Source organism: Megascapheus bottae, unplaced genomic scaffold (genome assembly GCF_031878675.1).
Source record: "Megascapheus bottae isolate mThoBot1 unplaced genomic scaffold, mThoBot2.hap1 HAP1_SCAFFOLD_53, whole genome shotgun sequence".
Classification (NCBI taxonomy): Eukaryota; Metazoa; Chordata; class Mammalia; order Rodentia; family Geomyidae; genus Megascapheus; species Megascapheus bottae.
Window position 1 is genome coordinate 432792 of NW_028327559.1, and position 18212 is coordinate 451003.

The 18212-nt window shown below is 44.3% G+C and overlaps 1 protein-coding gene across 9 annotated transcripts; it reads right to left on the reverse strand.

Moving 5' to 3' along the window:
* Nucleotides 1-1580: 1580 nt before the first annotated feature.
* On the reverse strand, nucleotides 1581-17996 carry LOC150039652 (uncharacterized). Of its 9 annotated transcripts, none has more exons than XM_090327695.1 (6): nucleotides 17944-17996; nucleotides 15651-15804; nucleotides 4922-5003; nucleotides 4312-4575; nucleotides 2210-2321; nucleotides 1581-1814 (listed from the first exon to the last, which is right to left on the reverse strand). In XM_090327695.1, the coding sequence occupies exons 2-6, from the start codon at nucleotides 15710-15712 to the stop codon at nucleotides 1741-1743; spliced, it is 594 nt and encodes a 197-aa protein (XP_090183821.1). In that variant the 5' UTR covers nucleotides 15713-15804; nucleotides 17944-17996; the 3' UTR covers nucleotides 1581-1740. The 9 variants fall into 9 exon arrangements, 6 of the variants coding, with proteins under 6 accessions (XP_090183821.1, XP_090183816.1, XP_090183817.1 ...); XR_016534294.1 differs by lacking the exon at nucleotides 1581-1814 and adding an exon at nucleotides 3809-4088 and having other exon boundaries at nucleotides 1830-2321; XM_090327690.1 differs by lacking the exon at nucleotides 1581-1814 and having other exon boundaries at nucleotides 1830-2321.
* Nucleotides 17997-18212: the final 216 nt, after the last annotated feature.

An 18212-nucleotide genomic window follows, 5' to 3' on the forward strand; every position in this document is an offset into this window, starting at 1 on the left:
GAAAACAAAGTGAGGCAAAGAGAGGGAGAAAGAAATCAAGAGAAAAATAGAGGAAGAGAGAGAAATAAAAGGAGACAGAGAGAAAGGCAACAGACAAGAAAATGGCTTAGTAGTTTCTTTAAAAGCATACATTTGCCATGTAACCAGCTTTCCCATGCCCTTGTACTTTTAAGAGAAAGACTATGAAAGTCTATGTCCACAAAAAGATATATAGCCAAATGTACAAGACACTATTACTCATCATTTTCAGTCAGAAATTGAAAGTTGGGGGGGGAGAAACCACCCAACAACAGACAAATGGATCAATCATGAACTACTGGACTATTGATGTGAGGATCAACAGAAACATATCTTCAAATTATTATGCTGAATTAAACAAGCCAGACCAAAACACAGAATACATATTGTAGAGTTCCCTGGACACAAAATACTAGAAAATAAAAATTACTTGTGACGGAAACAGATCGGTGGTTGCCTGGGGTTTAGAGGGCAATGAAGAGAAAGGCCTCAAAGGGGCTCCAGTACACGCTGGGATGCTGTGGATCTATTCACGGTATTGGTGGTGACTCAAGGAACATCCTCTAATGACACACGTGAAAACGTACACAAGCTATTACATCAACCGCATCTCCTTAAAGCTGAAGAACGAAAGAAAATAGTGGGTCACACCACCAACAGCCTTCATTTCAAACAGCAGATAGGATACACGGAAAGACTGTAAACCCCACCCCGCTCATCTCTTTCTCAATTCTCCATGACGGCCTGGGCACCTCTGCAAGGTAACCTTGTCCCAACTACTGCACATGTGAGGACCTTGGGTGCTGGCAACACTAGGAGCTCAACAATCAAGAAGGCCCCCACTCTGCTTTGGTCTGTCTGCACAAGACCACAGATAGACTCTACATGCCTGTGTTTCCCTTCAGGCCACTACTTAGAAATGGGAGGAGGGAGGAGGAAAGGGAGGAGGAGGGAGGAGGAAGAAGGAGGGAAGAGGAAGAAGGAGGAAGAAGGAGGGAGGAGGAGGAAGGAGGGAGGGGGAGGGGAGGGAGGGGGAGAGGAGGAAAGAGGGAGGGGGAGGAAGGAGGGAGGGGGAGGAAAGAGGGAGGGGGAGGGGGGAGGAGGAGGGAGGGGAGGGGGAGGAAGGGGGAGGGGGAGGAGGAGGGAGGGGGAGGAGGAGGGGAGAGGAGGAGGAGGACAAGGACCATGACAACAACAACAAAGAAGGAAGGAGAGATAGGTAGAGGGAGAAGAAAGAGAAGGAAGATGAGTTGGATGGTGGGAGAGAAAGAATTGGCCCTATTTGAGATGTGTATTCACCCCTGTCGTTGGGAGGTAGGTCTAGTTCCAGAAGAAATAGATACCCAAACACAGTCTCAAAAGGGATTCATCGTAAGCCAAAACTATATTGCAATTTTTTTTTATCTCTTCTACTGAGAACGATGAAAGGACTGACGCTGATCAAGATGCATGTGCTCATAAACTGACATGTGGAAGTGAAACTCCTTTGTACAACGAGTGAAAGATTATAATAAAGTTACAATAAAAATATAACGGCTACAAATATGTATTTAAATCACGCAATTTTTTTAGTGTAGGCAAATCAACTGTTGACTGAAATATTAGGTGGTAAATGGCTGACATTAAGTGTGAGCTCTGACACGGCCAATGCTACTAAACAGTAAATTCTATCTGACGCCGAGTGACTCCAGGTTGTGCCTTTTGCCTCAATCCAAGTGTTTTCTATGAGTTGGGCATGATCTTGCACACCTGTAAGCCCAGAACTTGAGAGGCTGAGGCAGAGAACCTCAAATTCACTCAAAAGACACAAAAGGACAGCAAGCAAACATTATTTTCTGTACCACACTCTGTTCTCAATTTCTCAAATTCTTGATCTAAATTTAAAACATTTGCCTAGGTCTTGAGTTGAGCTCTCAACACCAAAAAAAATGAAAACAAGAAGAAAACCCTGATAATCATTCCATATTTTTAAAAAATCTATCTTTGTGGCCTTCAAGTCCCTGAGGTCAGCCTTGTACAGAAAACAGCAGAGGAATGGGTAGCAAAAGACTGAAGGTTACCCCAAAACTACTTCCCAGGATGCTCTTTACAGGCAGGGGATGGCATTGCTTTTCAGTTGCCAAAGCACATTTCCAACATACCAGACACTGGTGAGTCACCTCATAGTTCCTGTGGTTTAGGCCCAGCTTACCTGGTCTGCAGCTTGTGGACCCCGTGTCCAGACAGCCGCGTGACTGGAGAAGAGTCTGCTGCTGCAGAGACATCATCCCCTTGATGGCTGGCTGATGGAGTTCACTTTGAGGCTGCATGACGAAGGGAAAGGCCAGAGACGTGAGGTACCCCCAACCCTTCAGCCACTCTTCTTCCATCTAGAAATGCAAGGGCGTTGTCATGTAAAAGGGCAGGGCTTACAGACTGCCTTGCAGCTGTGAAAAAAAAAATCAACATGAGGGCGAAAGGCTTTGAAACCCAGCCATCAAACAGCAACTTCCCTGTTCCTGGAGATCTGTAGGAGAGCTCTTTCTTGGGGTGCACCTGTAGAACCTTCGAGTCTAATCTAAAATACCCTGTCAAGAAGAAGCTGAGGAGCAAGCACAGCCCAGGTAGAAGAGAAGAAGCATGCCGCCATCAGCGGGCTTCGCAGTGGATCAGAACTCTTTAACCCTTGCACCTGGACTGGGACCAGGTGGGGTTGATTCTACCAAGACTCTGCTTGTAAACAACCCACACCTCTAGTTCCCCTGCCCTGGCCAATCAGATGAAAAAGCCATCACTCCTGGCCAATGGACAGACAGGTCTTTTGGTATGCTCTTGTCTCCAACCTTCAATAAAGCCATTGTTTTTCCTTTCAAAGAGCATGTGGGGCCTGTGACCTTCACATGGTCACGAATTCCATCCTTGCACCCTTCCGTTACTTGAAGCTTCTCTCCCTCCCTCTCTCTTCTTCCTCTCTCTCGCCCCCGTCCTGTTCCCCCTCCATTTTTCTATTTCATTCTCTCTCTACTGAAGTTATCCTGTGTCGTCTCTCCCCTCTGTAGTAAATCTCTCTCTACTTCCTACTATACTCTTTTAAGGACCCCTTGGTTGGCTACATAGGAGCTAGTTTTTGTTTGGAGAGTAAGCTTAAGGAATTATCTAATATTCTCCTGTGTGTGTTGTGTTGTGTGTTGAGACTTGAACTCAGGCTTGGGCACTGTCCCTAAGCTTTTTCCTTTTTTTATTTTTTTTGCTCAAGGCTAATGCTCTACCACTTGAGCCACAGATCTACTTTTGGCTTTTTTTTCAGTAGTTAATTGGAAATAAGAGTGTCAGGTACGGGGCCGGGAGTTTGGCCTACCGGTAGAGTGCTTGCCTAGCATGCATGAAGACCCAGGTTCGATTCCTCAGTAATACATACATAGAAAAAAGCTGGAAGTGGTGCTGTAACTCAAGTGGTAGAGCACTAGCCTTGAGAAAAAGACTAAGGATGGGCCAGGAGTTTGGCCTAGTGGTTAAAGTGCTTGCCTAGCATGCATGAAGACCCGGGTTCAGTTCCTCGGTACCACATATAGAAAAAAGCCGAAGTGGTGCTGAGGCTCAAGTGGTAGAGCTCTAGCCTTGAGAAAGTCCAAGGACAGTGCTCAGGCCCTGAGCTCAAACCCAGGACTGGCAAAAAAAAGAGAAAAAGACTAAGGACTGTGCTCAGGCCCTGAGTTCAAGCCCCATGACTGGCAAAAAAAAAAGTCTCAGGTACTTCCTGCCCAGGATGGTTTTGAACCATAAGCTACCTGCTGAATTACAGAATGCATACCTGTCCAACGGGCCCGTTAGACTACCTTCTTTCTACATCAGAAAGAAATGTCCCACAAACATCCTTGGAATGGAAGTGATGGTTTCTGGGTCCATCTTGAGTCTTGGTACAGGACACCAGTAAAGAGAGGAAAATAGGAAAAGACTCTTGTTCCACATCACTGAACCTAAATAGAGTTCATGCTGTAGGGACATTAAAATTCTTGTCCTTTTCTTTTCCCCCTCAAGCCTTTTATGACTTCTGATTTCCCATCTGAGCGAGATGATGAAGAAGAAGCCTCCTATAAAGACAAGAGCGGGCAGAGACAAAGCAAGCCCTGAAACTTCTGGGATACACATAAATGCCGGGTGCCTAAGGATGTTTAAATTTCAGACAACCAACGATTCTTTTTTTTTTCTTTGAGGGCAAGTAGGATCTAAATATTGCATGAAACAGACTTCTTTTGGCAAAATGATTCACAGTCTATCTACAGTTCAGATCTAACCGGGTATCTTGCACCTTACCTGACATCTCTGCTCTTTTCCTCCATTCGCACCCAGCTGCCAGGTGTGCCAGGGTCTAGACAGCATCTCAGCTGATGCTGACTCGACTGCAGAGACCATGCCCCGAACCACAGGCCAGACCACGGTGGTTCCGTTGACACTGCGTCCTGACACGCAATCACCTTGGGTTGTCCATTTCTCAGTGTGTGAAGAGCAGGCATCGAGGGGAACCATCAACCAGCAATCCACCTCATAGACATTGTAGCCCTCCTCTTCCTGGGGACCCTGGAGAAAGCAGTGATCTGAATGAGTTCTGAGCAGACTCCCACAGGGGACAGGGACCTGCTTGGATGGTAGAAGGCAACCCTAGGGTCCTTATGAGAATACTAATGTCCTCAGACCCCTGCCAAATGCAATCACATGGTGGAGGGTGGGGGACAGGGGCTGGGTGTCTGGCTGGCCTCAACACCTGTGCGGAAATAGCAGCAATTCTTCAGGACCTGGAATCCAACTGGAGAGTATGATGAGAGATTGCCTTCAGCAATATAGTGGATTCTAAGACACTGGACCAGCAGCGACATCTCCGGCTACTTGATTCCCCAAGCATGGCCTTGCTTCCTCTGTTCCTCACCTTTAGATTTCTTTTCTGCCTAATGCCATCAGCCACCTTTTCTGTCGTCTCTTGTGCCACAGAAACTCCGGCTGCTACACTTCTGCAGGGAAAGAATGAATTAAATTATATTACATTGGAGTTTTAGAGAACTTTTGTTTTGTCACAAGTCTAGCTTTGTTGGTTTTTTTTTGTTTGTGTGTGTGTGTGTTGTTGTTGTTTTTAAAATGAAGTCTAGAGAAACATTACCAACCCACATAAGTTTCTTGTTCTCCAGAGCTGACGACACAGATAATGAAGCCTAATGTTGATAATGATTGTTCTAGACAAAAGATAGCAGGGAGGATGGAGGGAGGGAGGAAGAGAGAGAGAGAGAGAAAGAGAGAGAGAATCATAATATTTTTAAAAAGTATGTCATGGGTTGCATTCATTTGGACACAAATAAGAAACCAGGCAGATACCAGGAGACCAGACTGAGTATTTTAAGTTTGTCATGCTTGAATAATGGATTATTGTGTGCAGGCTGATGATGGAATAATTCCACCAATCCCAACACTCTCCCCACCACCACCAGAAAAAAAAAATCATGCACTTTTCCCCTGCTGCCAAATACACAAAGAAAGCAGGACACCAGAATGAAATCTGTGCCGTAGGGAAGGAGTCCATTTCCTTCTCCTCTTGGGACTTCTCAGCAGGTAAATATTGATTACATTTTCCCAGTACCTCGAGCCATTATTTCTGATATGGCCACCTGCTCCCAGATATGAATTCCACATACCCACCCTCTGCCCCTCCCCCAAGGTCTCCATAAGGATAGCACATCAACTGAGGAGAAAATTCTTTTTTTCTCCTGAAGAAGCTTGGCAAGAAAGACCTCTAATTAGGAGCATTTAATCCCTGTCTCTAATACTTGTTTCCTCAGAAAATGACAACACGTGTCCACCCCGCAGATCGTTCTTCACCTCACACCACACCTGACGTTTGAGAAGACAGGGACACCAGGCGAGGCCCAGAAGGTAGGACCAGGCTGGAAGACAACAGTGTCAGAGGCCTGGAACTTTTTGGTTCTCAGATGAATTATTGATGTCGCCTCAGGGATTTGTGGAGCGGTAGCGGTGGCAGGGGTGAGGAGACGGCTGGTGGTTTGTCCTGGAATTGGCACAAGGGCTGGTAATTAAGCCTGCTGACACTTCCAGGGTACCAATACTACTGCCAGCTGGCTGTCAAGTGCCCACCGTCTGATCCTGCCATCCACAGGAATACATTGTGGGCAAGATTTATGCACGGCCGTCTGTGGACGTCTGTCTCCTGACACTAGCTCTGTGGTCATGAGGGGGTGGGAGTGTTGGCTGTGTATGGCCTCAGCGAACCCTCCAGCTGCTGAGTCTAAGTGCTAGCCCAGCTTCCAAGAGCATGTAGTAAAATTCCACTGCAGAAGGCAGGCCATGGAAGGAATGGTTCTGCTCTAGGTTGGGTTCCACTCAGCACCATAGAGCCAGCACCCTAGAATTACTCCACACCTGCAAGGCTGCATTTATCCACTAGCTCCATCTGCTGCTGGGTGACTTCCAGGGACGTTCACTCTGGACGCTGCCAGCTCGTCCTTCACCCTGAGCATCTGCCTGCAGGACAGAAGAGCCCTCAAGAAGACAGCCGCCTAGTGGTAGAGTGCTTGCCTAGCATGCATGAAGCCCTGGGTTTGATTCCACATACATAGAAAAGGCCAGAAATGGTGCTATGACTCAAGTGGTAGAGCATTAGCCTTGAGAAAGCTCAAGGACAATGCCCAGGCCCAGGACTGGCCAAAAAAAAAGAAAACTAAAAAAGGAACCAATAGCCAACACTAGGTGACTGTGATTAGTTAAGCATGCTCTATGCATCCATCCAATGAAATACAACTCAGTCAAGAAGACTGAGTATATATGTGCAAGCATTGAAGAAAAGTTATTGATTTGAAAAAATAGATCACAAAGTTGTATATTCCATACTATGATTATGTCCAGTGGGGTTTCAAATATATTGAGGGGGATGCTATTCCTGTGTCATTTCATTTTCTCACCTCTAATTTTATAAAAGGTTCAATTCTGGGGTTTAAGAAACTCAATAACACAATGAATTCTCTTTTCAGTACCATGAATTACCTTTTCACTTGGATTGCAAGAAAGACACTCATATAACTGAGATTGACCTCAGGAGAGCAGAGAGAAAGGGAGAATTGATGACTGGTTTTTCCTCCCCTGCCCTTGCCTATTTGTTTACTTTGTTATTTGTTTCTTTATTTAGAACCAGGGTTTAAACTCAGGGCCTTGGACTCACTTCACTTGCTTGTTTGACTGACACTCCAACTCAAGCTAAGCCTCCAGCCTGACTTCTTCCTGAATATTTTGAAGATGGAGTCTCACGGGCTTTTTAGTCTGGATTGGGCTCATAACACAATCCTCTGAGTTCAGCCTCCTGAGTAAGCGCGAGCTGCCAGTAGCCAACTGGTTCTTTCTTTGCACTGTTTCTCCCCTCTGACCTTGGCTTTTTTTGTTTGGATGGACCCCTCCATCTTGCCACCCTCCACCACGCTCACCCCCAATTCTGTGTAATTTCCAATTTCATTCAGAAAGGAAAGCCAGGATGTCAAACTTCAAACTAAGAGGTGCTCTATGTTTCACACTCATTGATAATCTTTCCCAGTGTACAGTTCATTTGAGGCACCCCAATTCCTTTCCTCTGGTCTGCTGTCAGCTCTGTCCTGAAGAGTTAACGCTCTTTTTGAAATAGAGTCCAAGATAGTTGGGCCCAAAAGAAGATAAGCATATGTTTGTGCAAGCTGGAAAATTGTCCTATATGGAACAGAGTCAAAATAAATCAATAAAAGCAGTTTCGGGCAGGCACGACAGAGAAAAAAACTGTTAATTACTAGTATTACCATTGATAGCTATTCATTTGAGACTTTTGTTCAGTAAAGGCAATTGTTTGCTCCTGTTATATAACCAAAATCAAGAGAATTTACAAAGAACGAGAGAGGGGGAAAAAATCTTCTCAGCTGAAACTCAGACAAAAGGCTTGAAGGGAAAATGAGACAAGCGATATTTTCTGGGGATTTACTGAGACAAATCAGCTCAGAAAAGACACAAACCTGTTCGTTTCATCCCAACACCATCCATTCTCGTCTGGTTTTATTCCTTGCATATAAATTTCAAGTTTGAAAGGACCCAGATATAGAACCTTTTAAGATACTTCTCCACATTGAAAAGATTTCCTCCTTCTCAAAAGGGATTTTTGTTCTTAGCCGAATCCTTTGAAAAAAATTATATATATATATACATATATATAATTACACATACACATACACAGCCAAATCCTGAAGATCTCTGTAGTCCCAAAGACCTGAGTTCAATATCTATTTCTACTCCAACAAGGCTCCATGACAGTTGACAGTTTGCAAAGGGTTGTCTGAACATCTCTGCTCCTGTGTAAAGTGAAGATAATACCCACCCACAGAACCATGCCCATCTAATCCTGCTTGAGGCCCTCCAGCTCTCAGCGTCCAGTCAGAGACAGGAAGTGACTTGAGCATGTCAAACAGAACTATAATGTAGGGGAACTGTTACATAAATAATAAAAGACCTAAGCCCCGAACAGAACCATGAGGCAACTCCGTGTTGGTGAAATAGCTCTGCAAGTCTAGTTAGAGGTTGTAAAGATTCCATGGGAAAGCATAGCAATTCTTTTTTTTTTGCATTTTTTTATTGTAATTAGTAAAAGGGTTACATGATATTTGCCAGATAGAAGGTGCATTAATTCACGTACATTGATACCCTTTCACATGTCTTGGTACCCATTTCCCTACCCCCCACCTGTCTTGGTTTTCCCCCCTTCCCTATCAAATAACCAAATACAAATAAATTCAATATATCAGATAACAAAGTGAGATACTATAACAATATGAGATAACCAAGGGACAGCAAAGGAGATGAGAGACAACATAGTACATTAAGGACAACAATTATTCGTTATATGGCTTTTGTTTCAATATCCTGGAGGTCCTTTCAATTAGCTTCATACTATATGGCCTTATGTATCAAGGTTTTGCTCTATTGCAAATCTCAAAGCATAGTAATTCTAAATAAAGACTGGGGATGTCACTCCAGTAGAGTGTTTGCATAACAACTGCAGGGTCCTGAGTTCAAGCCCCAAACTCAATTTTGAGTTCAATTTTGCTGGTTCTGGGGCTTGAACTCAGGGCCTGGGCTCTGTCCCTGAGCCTCTTTGTGCTCAAGGATAGTGCTCTACCACTTGAGCCACAGCACCACTCCCTCGAGGGATATTCTTATATAGTTTCAGCACCCAGAAGAGCCATAGAGCTTTTCCTTCTAGAAACCAGAAAGACAGTGGGGTCATATTGGCCATCTTTGATCACATGACCTCCCTGGACCAATCCCATAGATGCAGAGAAATGGACTGGATTGGTATATCTATCTGCCTGTGGATCAGATTGATCTCTATCCAAACCACCTGGACTAAAATAATAGTAATAATAACAACAGCAGCAACTATCACCATCATCAAAGTAGTATTAACCGAAAGGGAAGGAAAGAGATCCTAAGAGGTAAACTAAGAGGTGTCAACCTTCACCAAGACAAAAAACAAGTAACTCTTTTTGATCATAATTTACTTGAATATTTAATATTTTACTACTTTTCAGAGAATAGTATCTCTAGTGCACAAATGAGAATAGCAAAGTTGCAAGAGTTTAAGGAAGTTACCCAAGGTCCCAGAGTTGGAAAATGGTTGTGCTTAGGCTTGAACCCACCACATGTCTCTACTATTAAAACTCATGTCTCTTCTTCTACACCATGCTGGTATCTTACTGAGTAGCAAGCATGGAGCATGAAATAATCCAAAGTGATTGCTTGGGGGCCAGTGAATGTCTTAATCTTCACTGTTAAATACTAAAATCTGCATGTGCACGTGTGCTCATTTCCTGGGGTCATAAATTGAATATTCACTCCCTTCCATTTCCCATTAAAACATAGCATGAATTAAAGGGTTTCATTTTCATCACTCAAATAGAGACCTTAAGCCCCATGCTGGAGGCTTACCCCTGTAATCCTAGCTACTCAGGAAGCTGAGATATGAGGATCATGGTTCAAAGCCAGCCTGAGATATGAGGATCATGGTCTGGAAAGTCCATGAAGCTCTTATCTCCAATTAACCAACAAAAACCTGGAAGTGGAGCTGTGACTCAAGTGGTAGAATGCTAGCCTTCAACAATTTAAAAAAAAAAAAGCAGCTCAGGAACAGTGCCCAGGCCCTGAGTTCAAGGCCCAGTACTGGCACAAATAATAATAAAATAATAATAATAATAATAATAATAATAATAATAATAATAGTTTATCCTTTACCGATTGATGGATCTCACACATACTTAGAACTCCAACTACCTGGTCCTCACCCCAATGAAGTTACAGGGTTTGCTCTAAGAGTGTAAAACTTGAGTCATGGCATCTCTGGTCATAAAAGAAATGCAAATCAAAACAACTTTAAGATTCCACCTCACTCCATTTAGAATGGCTAGGATCAAGAAATCTAATAATAACAGATGCTGGAGGGGAGGTGGACAGGAGGGATCACTACTACACTGTTGGTGGGAGTGCAAACTTGTTCAACCTCTATGGAAAGCAGTATGGCAGTTCCTCAAAAGACTAAATATAGAGCTCCCCTATGACCCAGCAATTCCACTACTTGGCATTTACCAATCGTCCAGAAACAAGGACCTACTAAATCCACTAGCACAACAATGTTCATTGCAGCACTATTCACCATAGCAAAGATATGGAACCAACCCAGATGTCCCTCAGTTGATGAGTGGATCAACAAGATGTGGTATTTATACACAATGGAATTCTATGGTGCTCTCAGAAAGAATGACATCACCCATTTGTAAGGAAATGGAAAGACTTAGAAAAAAATCATATTAAGTGAAGGAAGCCAGACTCAAAGGAACATAGGCTCAATGGTTTCCCTCATTTACAATAATCAGTAGAAACCTTGGGCTCTCCTAGGAGAGGTTCACAATAGAGCAAAACCTAGATACATAAGGCCATACAGTATGATGCTAAATGAAAGGATCTCTAGGATATAGAAACAGAAGCCATATAATGAGTGATTGTTGTCCTTTTGCTGTCCCTTTATCTCATATTGTTACAATATTTCACCTTGTTATCTGATATATTTTATATACGCTTAATTGAAATAGGAGAGGGAAGGGGGAAAATCAAGATGTATGGGGAGAGGGGGAGGGAAATGGGAACCATGACATGAGAAAGGGTATCAACATTTATGAAGTAATGTACCTTCTATCTGATGAATATAATGTAACCCTTCTATTAATTACAATAAAAATATATGAAAAAAATTGAGTCATGGCCAGGCTTCCTCCAGGTCCTTCAGAAGTGAAACTCCAGTTGTTCAGGTCTATCACCTTTCTTGAGTACATTTCCCCTCAGTCATTTACTGTGATCCGATACCCCAAGGACCCTTGTTCAGAAATGGCAGGGCGCTGTCACTGCCAACTGCAGGGAGAGCTCCTTCCTATAGCTGTTACAGGCCCCCTTGTCTCCTTCCTGCATCTGCACTTGGGACCACAAGAGGCAACGTGCACAATGGCAATCTCTTAATAGGATTATATCTTTTTCTGCACATCCCATCTCTAGGGATTATTGTCATTTGTCTCCTGCAAATGACAATCCAGCTTCTCCGGGCTCCCTGGTTGCTGGGGGAGAAATGTTACCGCACAGCTTGTGTCGGATGATGTTTTATAATCATAGCAGAAATCCAATATTAATAGAACTGTCTGGGTAAAAAGGTGCGTGCGCTGTTTGTGGAGCCACACGGGTATCCCTGATGTCTGGAAACACCCCTCCCCCGCGATTTCTTTACTCTGGCATTTCTCCTGTAGACATAAAATTTTAAATCAAGTTGGACCACAGGCACATATGGGACTATTATGAGGACATCCTGCTTACTCTCCCACAGTCCGACAGACACTTTGCACTGCCAACCCTTCATAATGCTCAATGGTGTTTACCATTTTTCCTAAGATACCCTTCTTTTTAATCCCTGCTTGTCCAAACACATCCTCCTCCGATTGCCTTCTGAGAGCACCTCACTCCGCAATGGTGTTTGACTTCCTGGTGGCAATGAGTCTCCAACTCCTTTGTGACCATTGCCTGTATTTTTCGCCTGAACCTCTTTTAACCGCTCACAATTATGGGGGCAGGGGGAGTCAAGGTCCTGGCCCTTGATCTAAACTTCATCCTAACTTAGAAAAGAATGGGGGCTGAGAAGGATGAAAATGTTCCCCTCTCTCTATTAGTCCCCTCAAGCACCCCTCACCCCCAACCACCCAGCTGGGGGGACTATGACACTCCTCCCAAAAGAGTGGCCCACACAGCCACGGTTATAGCAAGAGCTCTTGAGAGTAGTAGTGGGGCTGGCCCACAGATCTCACACTAAGAGAATGGGGTTTGTTGTTCTGTTTCCCTGAAAAGAAAGAGAGGGTCAGAGAGGTTACTGGTTTGCCCAAGGTCACTGAAAGGGAAAACCACCATTAGAAATCCTAGCTTGTCTAAACCCAGCAGCATCTCAGGGATATGATTCGTACAGAGCCTCTGATGGTGGGTGGAGGGGTCCGTTACAAAAATCTCTTTTCCAATTTGACACAAGATGTCCAAGAGAAAGCCTTCCTTCACAGAGTTAAAAAAAAAATCAGTGATGTGAGCCCATCCTGGAGTCCCAGCTGGGCTTGAGATCTCAGCACTGCCCTTCTTACTCCATGTCTCCTGACCCCAGTGAACAATTTGGAACCAAGTTACAATTTCCTTTTCATTCTCATTAAGCAGAATACTCCTCTTTAACAACCCTCCCTAAACCACCCCCCATCTACAACCCTCCCTGAGCTTTGCTTGACTATAAAGCGCTCTATTTCTCTGTGATCTTTATGTCCTTAGAAATTACAACATGCTGGCATAGGTATTTAATTATTGAAAGGAGATGTGCCTTGTAAAATATTGTACCTGCAGGTTTGCTCATGCAAAGTAAGGATGGATCCCACTTGGCCAGACAAAACCTTTGCTATGCTAGAGCTTTGTTCTGGAATAAATCTTGGTTTGTGAAATATGCATCCTATAAGAGCACTTCTGGGTTCTGCCTAGAACTGGCCAAACTAAAACACCTTTCCCTTTTTTAAATGAAACTAAACCTTGCTTTTACATAATACTGAGCTGACCCCCTCCTAGGCTGGGAATTTAAAGAACACTTTTAGGGGTAGGGAAAAAAAAAAACAGATGTCAGATGATCCATCACAGAGTTTCTTTTCCAAGGCTGGAAAGAGCTCCACCACCACACTAAGGATAAAAGACAACAGATAAACGTCAAAGTTTGAACTCTGCTCAAAGACATACAAAAGCTTAGGTTGCAGGGAAAGCTCTCTGTGCTGTCCAATATGATAGACATGCTGGTACCATCCAATATTATTGGTTTTGACTTCTAATCCATGGATTTGACTTCAGATGTGTCTGGAATATCCAAAGCAGTGGAATTTCAATTTTACATCATAATGTAATCCATTTAGATTTAGTTGCATGGAGCATCATGTAATCCAGGCTTATCCTATTGGACAGTGAATGCAATTACTGATCAATATTCCTAAAGAACATAGAAGTAAACATGCTCAAAAATATTTGCCAGTGGAATCTGGTAATTTAGAAGAAGGATGAAAGAGCATGATTGAATCAGATTTGTCCTGGGGAATTCAAGGTTGGTTTAGCAGAAGAAGGAAGGGAAGGGAAGGGGAAGGGAGGGGAGGGAAGGGGAGGGGGAGAGAGAGGAGAGGGGAGGGGGAGGGAAGGGGAGGGGAGGGGAAGGAAGAGGAGAAAGAAAGAAAAAATAAAAAAAGAAAGAGGGAAGGAGGGAGGGAGGGGAAAGGAAAGGAAAGGAAATCAATGTCAGCGATTTAGTGGCACAAATTCATGGAATCCCAGTACTCACAAAGAGGAAGCAGGAGGATCACAAATTCAAGGTCAGACTGGGATATAGACCGAGAACCTGGCTCAAAGAAAAAAAATCAGGTATGGTAGCGCATACATGTAACCCCAGCTGTGTAGGAGGATTCAAATTAAAACCCTATCTGAAAAATAATCAACCCCAAAAGAGGGCTGGGGGCATTGCTTAAGCAGAAGAGTGCTTGCTGAGTAGACATGAGGCCCTGAGTTCAAATTCCAGCAAAAAAGGAGAGAGAATACTTACCTGACTTGAAAAGTAACCTCGTATGTGGTAAGAGTTCTATTAATACTAATTAGAATCAGCTCTATTAACCTTAGCTCATGAATATATTGCTATACTATGTCATTAATGTTATTAATATATCATTCATAGTATATTAATAGGAATACACTCATACTAACTTATTCCTGTTAAATACTGTTTAGGATTTCACTGTTCCCTTTTCTTAGGCTGTGAGTGTTACACCTCCCTGAGATTTTTTTTTTGTGTAACAAGAGGCTCCCCTGACACTGAGCCTCATGTGTTCTGAGAGTCCGGGGATCCCCAGATCTGGGCCCCCCGCCATGCCCCACATGGGCTGGCTTCTCCAACACATGCAGCTGCTCTGTTGGCTGACCCAATCCAGGCCAGTGACTCTGCTTCTCTCCTGCTTGCCTCAGCAGTTTTGCTTCCCAGCCGTCCACACTCCCAATGGCTCCAATACGTCCAAAGATGAGCACTTCCAAACCCTGAATTATTTACATCTGAGAGGCTCCATGGGTCCTTTCTCCCTCCAATTCTGCCAGCCCCTCCCCCCTTCCAATGAATCATAGCAAATTTGAATCTTGGCCATACACACACAAAGTGAAGTTTTGTTTTTTACTTAGAAGGTTCCTCTGGTACACCCAGGAGAAAAAGGGCAGAAAAAGATGGAGGTGGACAGTGGCTTGCAAAGGAAAAGGGAAAGAAAAGCAAACAACAACAATAACAATAAAGCAACTCTTGCTGAATCAGTAACTAGCAGTAATAGATTTTTTTTTAAATTCACTTCCAGGCTCAGTTGGGGAAAACAAGATACATTTCCTTGCAATAATTTAAAGAGTGGAATGTTTCATTCCCAGAGAAACTACAGCTGTTTTGACCTATTCCTGGCTTTAGGTTGGACTATTATTTGCGTTCTCTGAATTATTATTGTTGTTATTTCTTTTCCTTTTTTAACATGGTAGCATTTAGGAATGGAGCCAAGTTATAGCCTGATTAAAGTCTTTCACTCTGAATTAAAGGTTTTGAATCCAGCCTTAGGCTTCAGCCTCAGATTTTTGTTGCTGTAGCTGCTGTTTTCCATCCACACCTCCCCATCTCCAGGGGAGAAGAATAGAACTAGAAATCAGTCCGCTGCAGGCACACCCCTCTGAGGTTACACCAATTGGTTCCAAGGAGGGTGCCACTGCTGTTTTGGATGTTATAAGGCCACTGTGGCTGCAACCAGGCCAGTAAGGGGACAAAGGACATCTCCCTGAGGGAAAGGCCAAGGGAAGAGAAGGACCCTTCCCAAGCATTCTCATGTTCTAGAAAAGTCACTCTCCTTGCAATTCCTTTTTTCATCTCAAGAGTTCTGATAACTCACACCTGTAATCTCAGCTACTCAGAAGTCTAAGATCTAAGGATGGCGGTTCAAAGCCAGTCCTGGCAGAAAAGTCCCTGAGACTCTTACCTCCAATAAACTATCAAAAAGCCAGAAGTTAGGGGTGTGGCAAGTGGTAGAGCACCAGCCATGCAGCTGGGGATAGCAGGCAGGAATATGAGTGTGAGGCCTTGAGTTCAAGCACCGGTAGTGACAAGTTCATTCATCAATTCACTTCAGTCACCTGTAACATGAGATCATAAGAGCACCTAGGTCAAAGTGTTGGGTCTGAGATATTTACAGATGCACTGATCAGTAATCAATCAATGCTGGCTGGTGTGTACTGCTCCTCTTTAAGGTGCTTTCTCTACCTGATCATCTAGCATGTCATCTTCCCATGTCTGCCAAGATCGCACTTGCCGATAATGGAAAAAGCACAAACCATACACGTGTGTGCGTACAGGCTTGCACACACACACACACACACACACACACACACACACACACACACACACACCACTTGTCTGTCGAAATAGGCTCTTTTCTGCCCAGGAGGGCCTTAGACTGCCATCTTCCCAATCATTGCCTGCTGAGCAGCAGAAATTATAGATGTCAGCCACCAAGGCCTGGCTGATAGAAAGATCTCTCTAGAAGACAGCTCAGTGGGCCCTTGGACCATAATCCTCCTCTGTCTATGCTTCAACATGGAGCTGGGATTTCAGGTGTGCACTACTGTTGGTTTGTTGGTTGAAATGGGGATAGGGGGAAACTCGAGCCCTGTGCAATGTCAGAGCCCACGTCCCATGTCTGTTACTTGCCTGTTGAAGGGAGGGAGGGAAAGCGGGCAATCTATCCCTACTGGGTGAAGGCTGAGAGAAGAGAAGGGGGGAGGTAAGATGGTAAGGGCTGGGAGTTTGGCCTAGTGGTAGAGTGCTTGCCTGGCATGCACAAAGACCTGGGTTCGATTCCTCAGTACCACATACACAGAAACGGTGCTGTGGCTCAAGAGGTAGAGCACTAGCCTTGAGAAAGCCCAAGGACAGCGCTCAGGCCCTGAGTTCAAGCCTCATGCCTCCGGACTGGCAAAAAAAAATTTTTTTTTTAAAAAAAGGTAATCAATGCCCTTTTTGGCCACAGGCTGCTGGGTACCAGGCCATGGAGAAAAAGACAGAAGAATGTGAAAGAGCAGAAGGAGAAATGAAGCAGTCATGGACCCCGCTGCCAGGAAAGCCTGCACTGTTCTGGCTGCTGCCAGTGCCAACAGGAATGGCAGGCAGCCTGGAGCTCTTGACAGAGGATGGGGAGGAAAGCCAGGAGCGAGAGTGAGCCAGAAGGAGATGCTGGAGGGGCTTCCCCAACTGAGCAGGTGCCTGGGGAAGGAAGACCCTACCCAAGAACAGCCTTGGGAGCCACAAACAACCCCCCTCCCCAACCTGTGCCCTGGACCTCCTACTCTCCCAGATCTCAAAGCAGCTAGCCCCAGCTCTCCTTCAGCCAGGCCAGCTGCCCGGCAGGCAAGCAGATGGTGACATCTTCACTAGAGCCAAAATCACCTTTCCAGGAAAATGTCTCAACCTTCTCTGGAGGACACAGAAAGGAGCGTGCACCATGGAGAATTTCAAACTTTCTCAAGAAGCTACAGCTTCTTAAAAGTATTTGAGTGAAACAAAAATGTATTTTGACTATAGATTGTTCAGTGCCTCCGATTTAAAAAGAAAAGAAAGGTTGTTGAAAGTTGCCTATAATCTCAACCACCTGGGAGGCAGAGGTAGGAAGATGACAGTTCAAGGCTGAACTGGGAGAAAATACAAGACCTATCTGAAAACCAAACTAAAAGCCAAGGGACTGGGAACAGGGCTCAAGTAATAGAGCACCTACCTAGAAAGCACAAGGCCCTGAATTTAATCCCAGTACAAAAAAATAAATAATAATAATAATAATAATAATAATAATAATAATAATAATAAAACAGGTGCTGGTGGCTCATACCTGCATTCCTAGCTACTCAAGAAGCTGAGATCTGAGGATCAAGGTTCAAAGCCAGTAGGGGCAGAAAAGTCTATGAAACTCTTATCTCCAATTAACCACCTAAAAACCAGAAGTGGCACTGTGGCTCAGAATGGCAGTGTGCTAGCCTGAAAAGAAAAAGAGCTCAAGGACAGTGCCCAGGACCAGACTTCAAGTCCCATGACCAACAGAAAATTAACTAACTAACTAACAGTCAGGTAGTTTCCAGAACTTTAGCTCCTTACTCCCCAACCCTGTCATCCCTTGTGAGCAGCTAGTCATGGACTAAAAATCACTGAATTAAACTATTCTATCTGTCTCTGTCTCATCCCCTCCCTCTCAAATCTCAACATCTGGCTCCCAGATGTATGCTTACCACTGCACTTACTGCTTGCATAACAGACAGGTTCCATTATCAATGCTAATCTGTTTACCTAATTCTAGAACTCTGAGGGGCTGTGCTGGGAAATATTGCACGCTCCATTCCACATCAAGTAGGGACATGTTCGGTGAGTGATTAGCAATGTCTGCATGGAAACAGGAAGCTGGATGCATGGGTCCAGTACTCACACAGAGGGCCGCATCTTCATCACTCTGCTTCTGGACAATGTTTGACTCTAAAAAGCTCCCTTCTGACTGGAGAAA

Excerpts from the sequence above, each read along its gene's own strand:
- LOC150039652 (XM_090327690.1), bottom strand. The coding sequence starts at position 15,712 with ATGGCTGGTGCTCTACCACTTGCCACACCCCTAACTTCTGGCTTTTTG. Across the intron at positions 4,576-4,921 it reads GGCAGAAAAGAAATCTAAAG|GGTCCCCAGGAAGAGGAGGG; the intron begins GTGAGGAACAGA and ends TGCTTTCTCCAG. Across the intron at positions 2,322-4,311 it reads GAAAAGAGCAGAGATGTCAG|CCTCAAAGTGAACTCCATCA; the intron begins GTAAGGTGCAAG and ends TTCGTCATGCAG.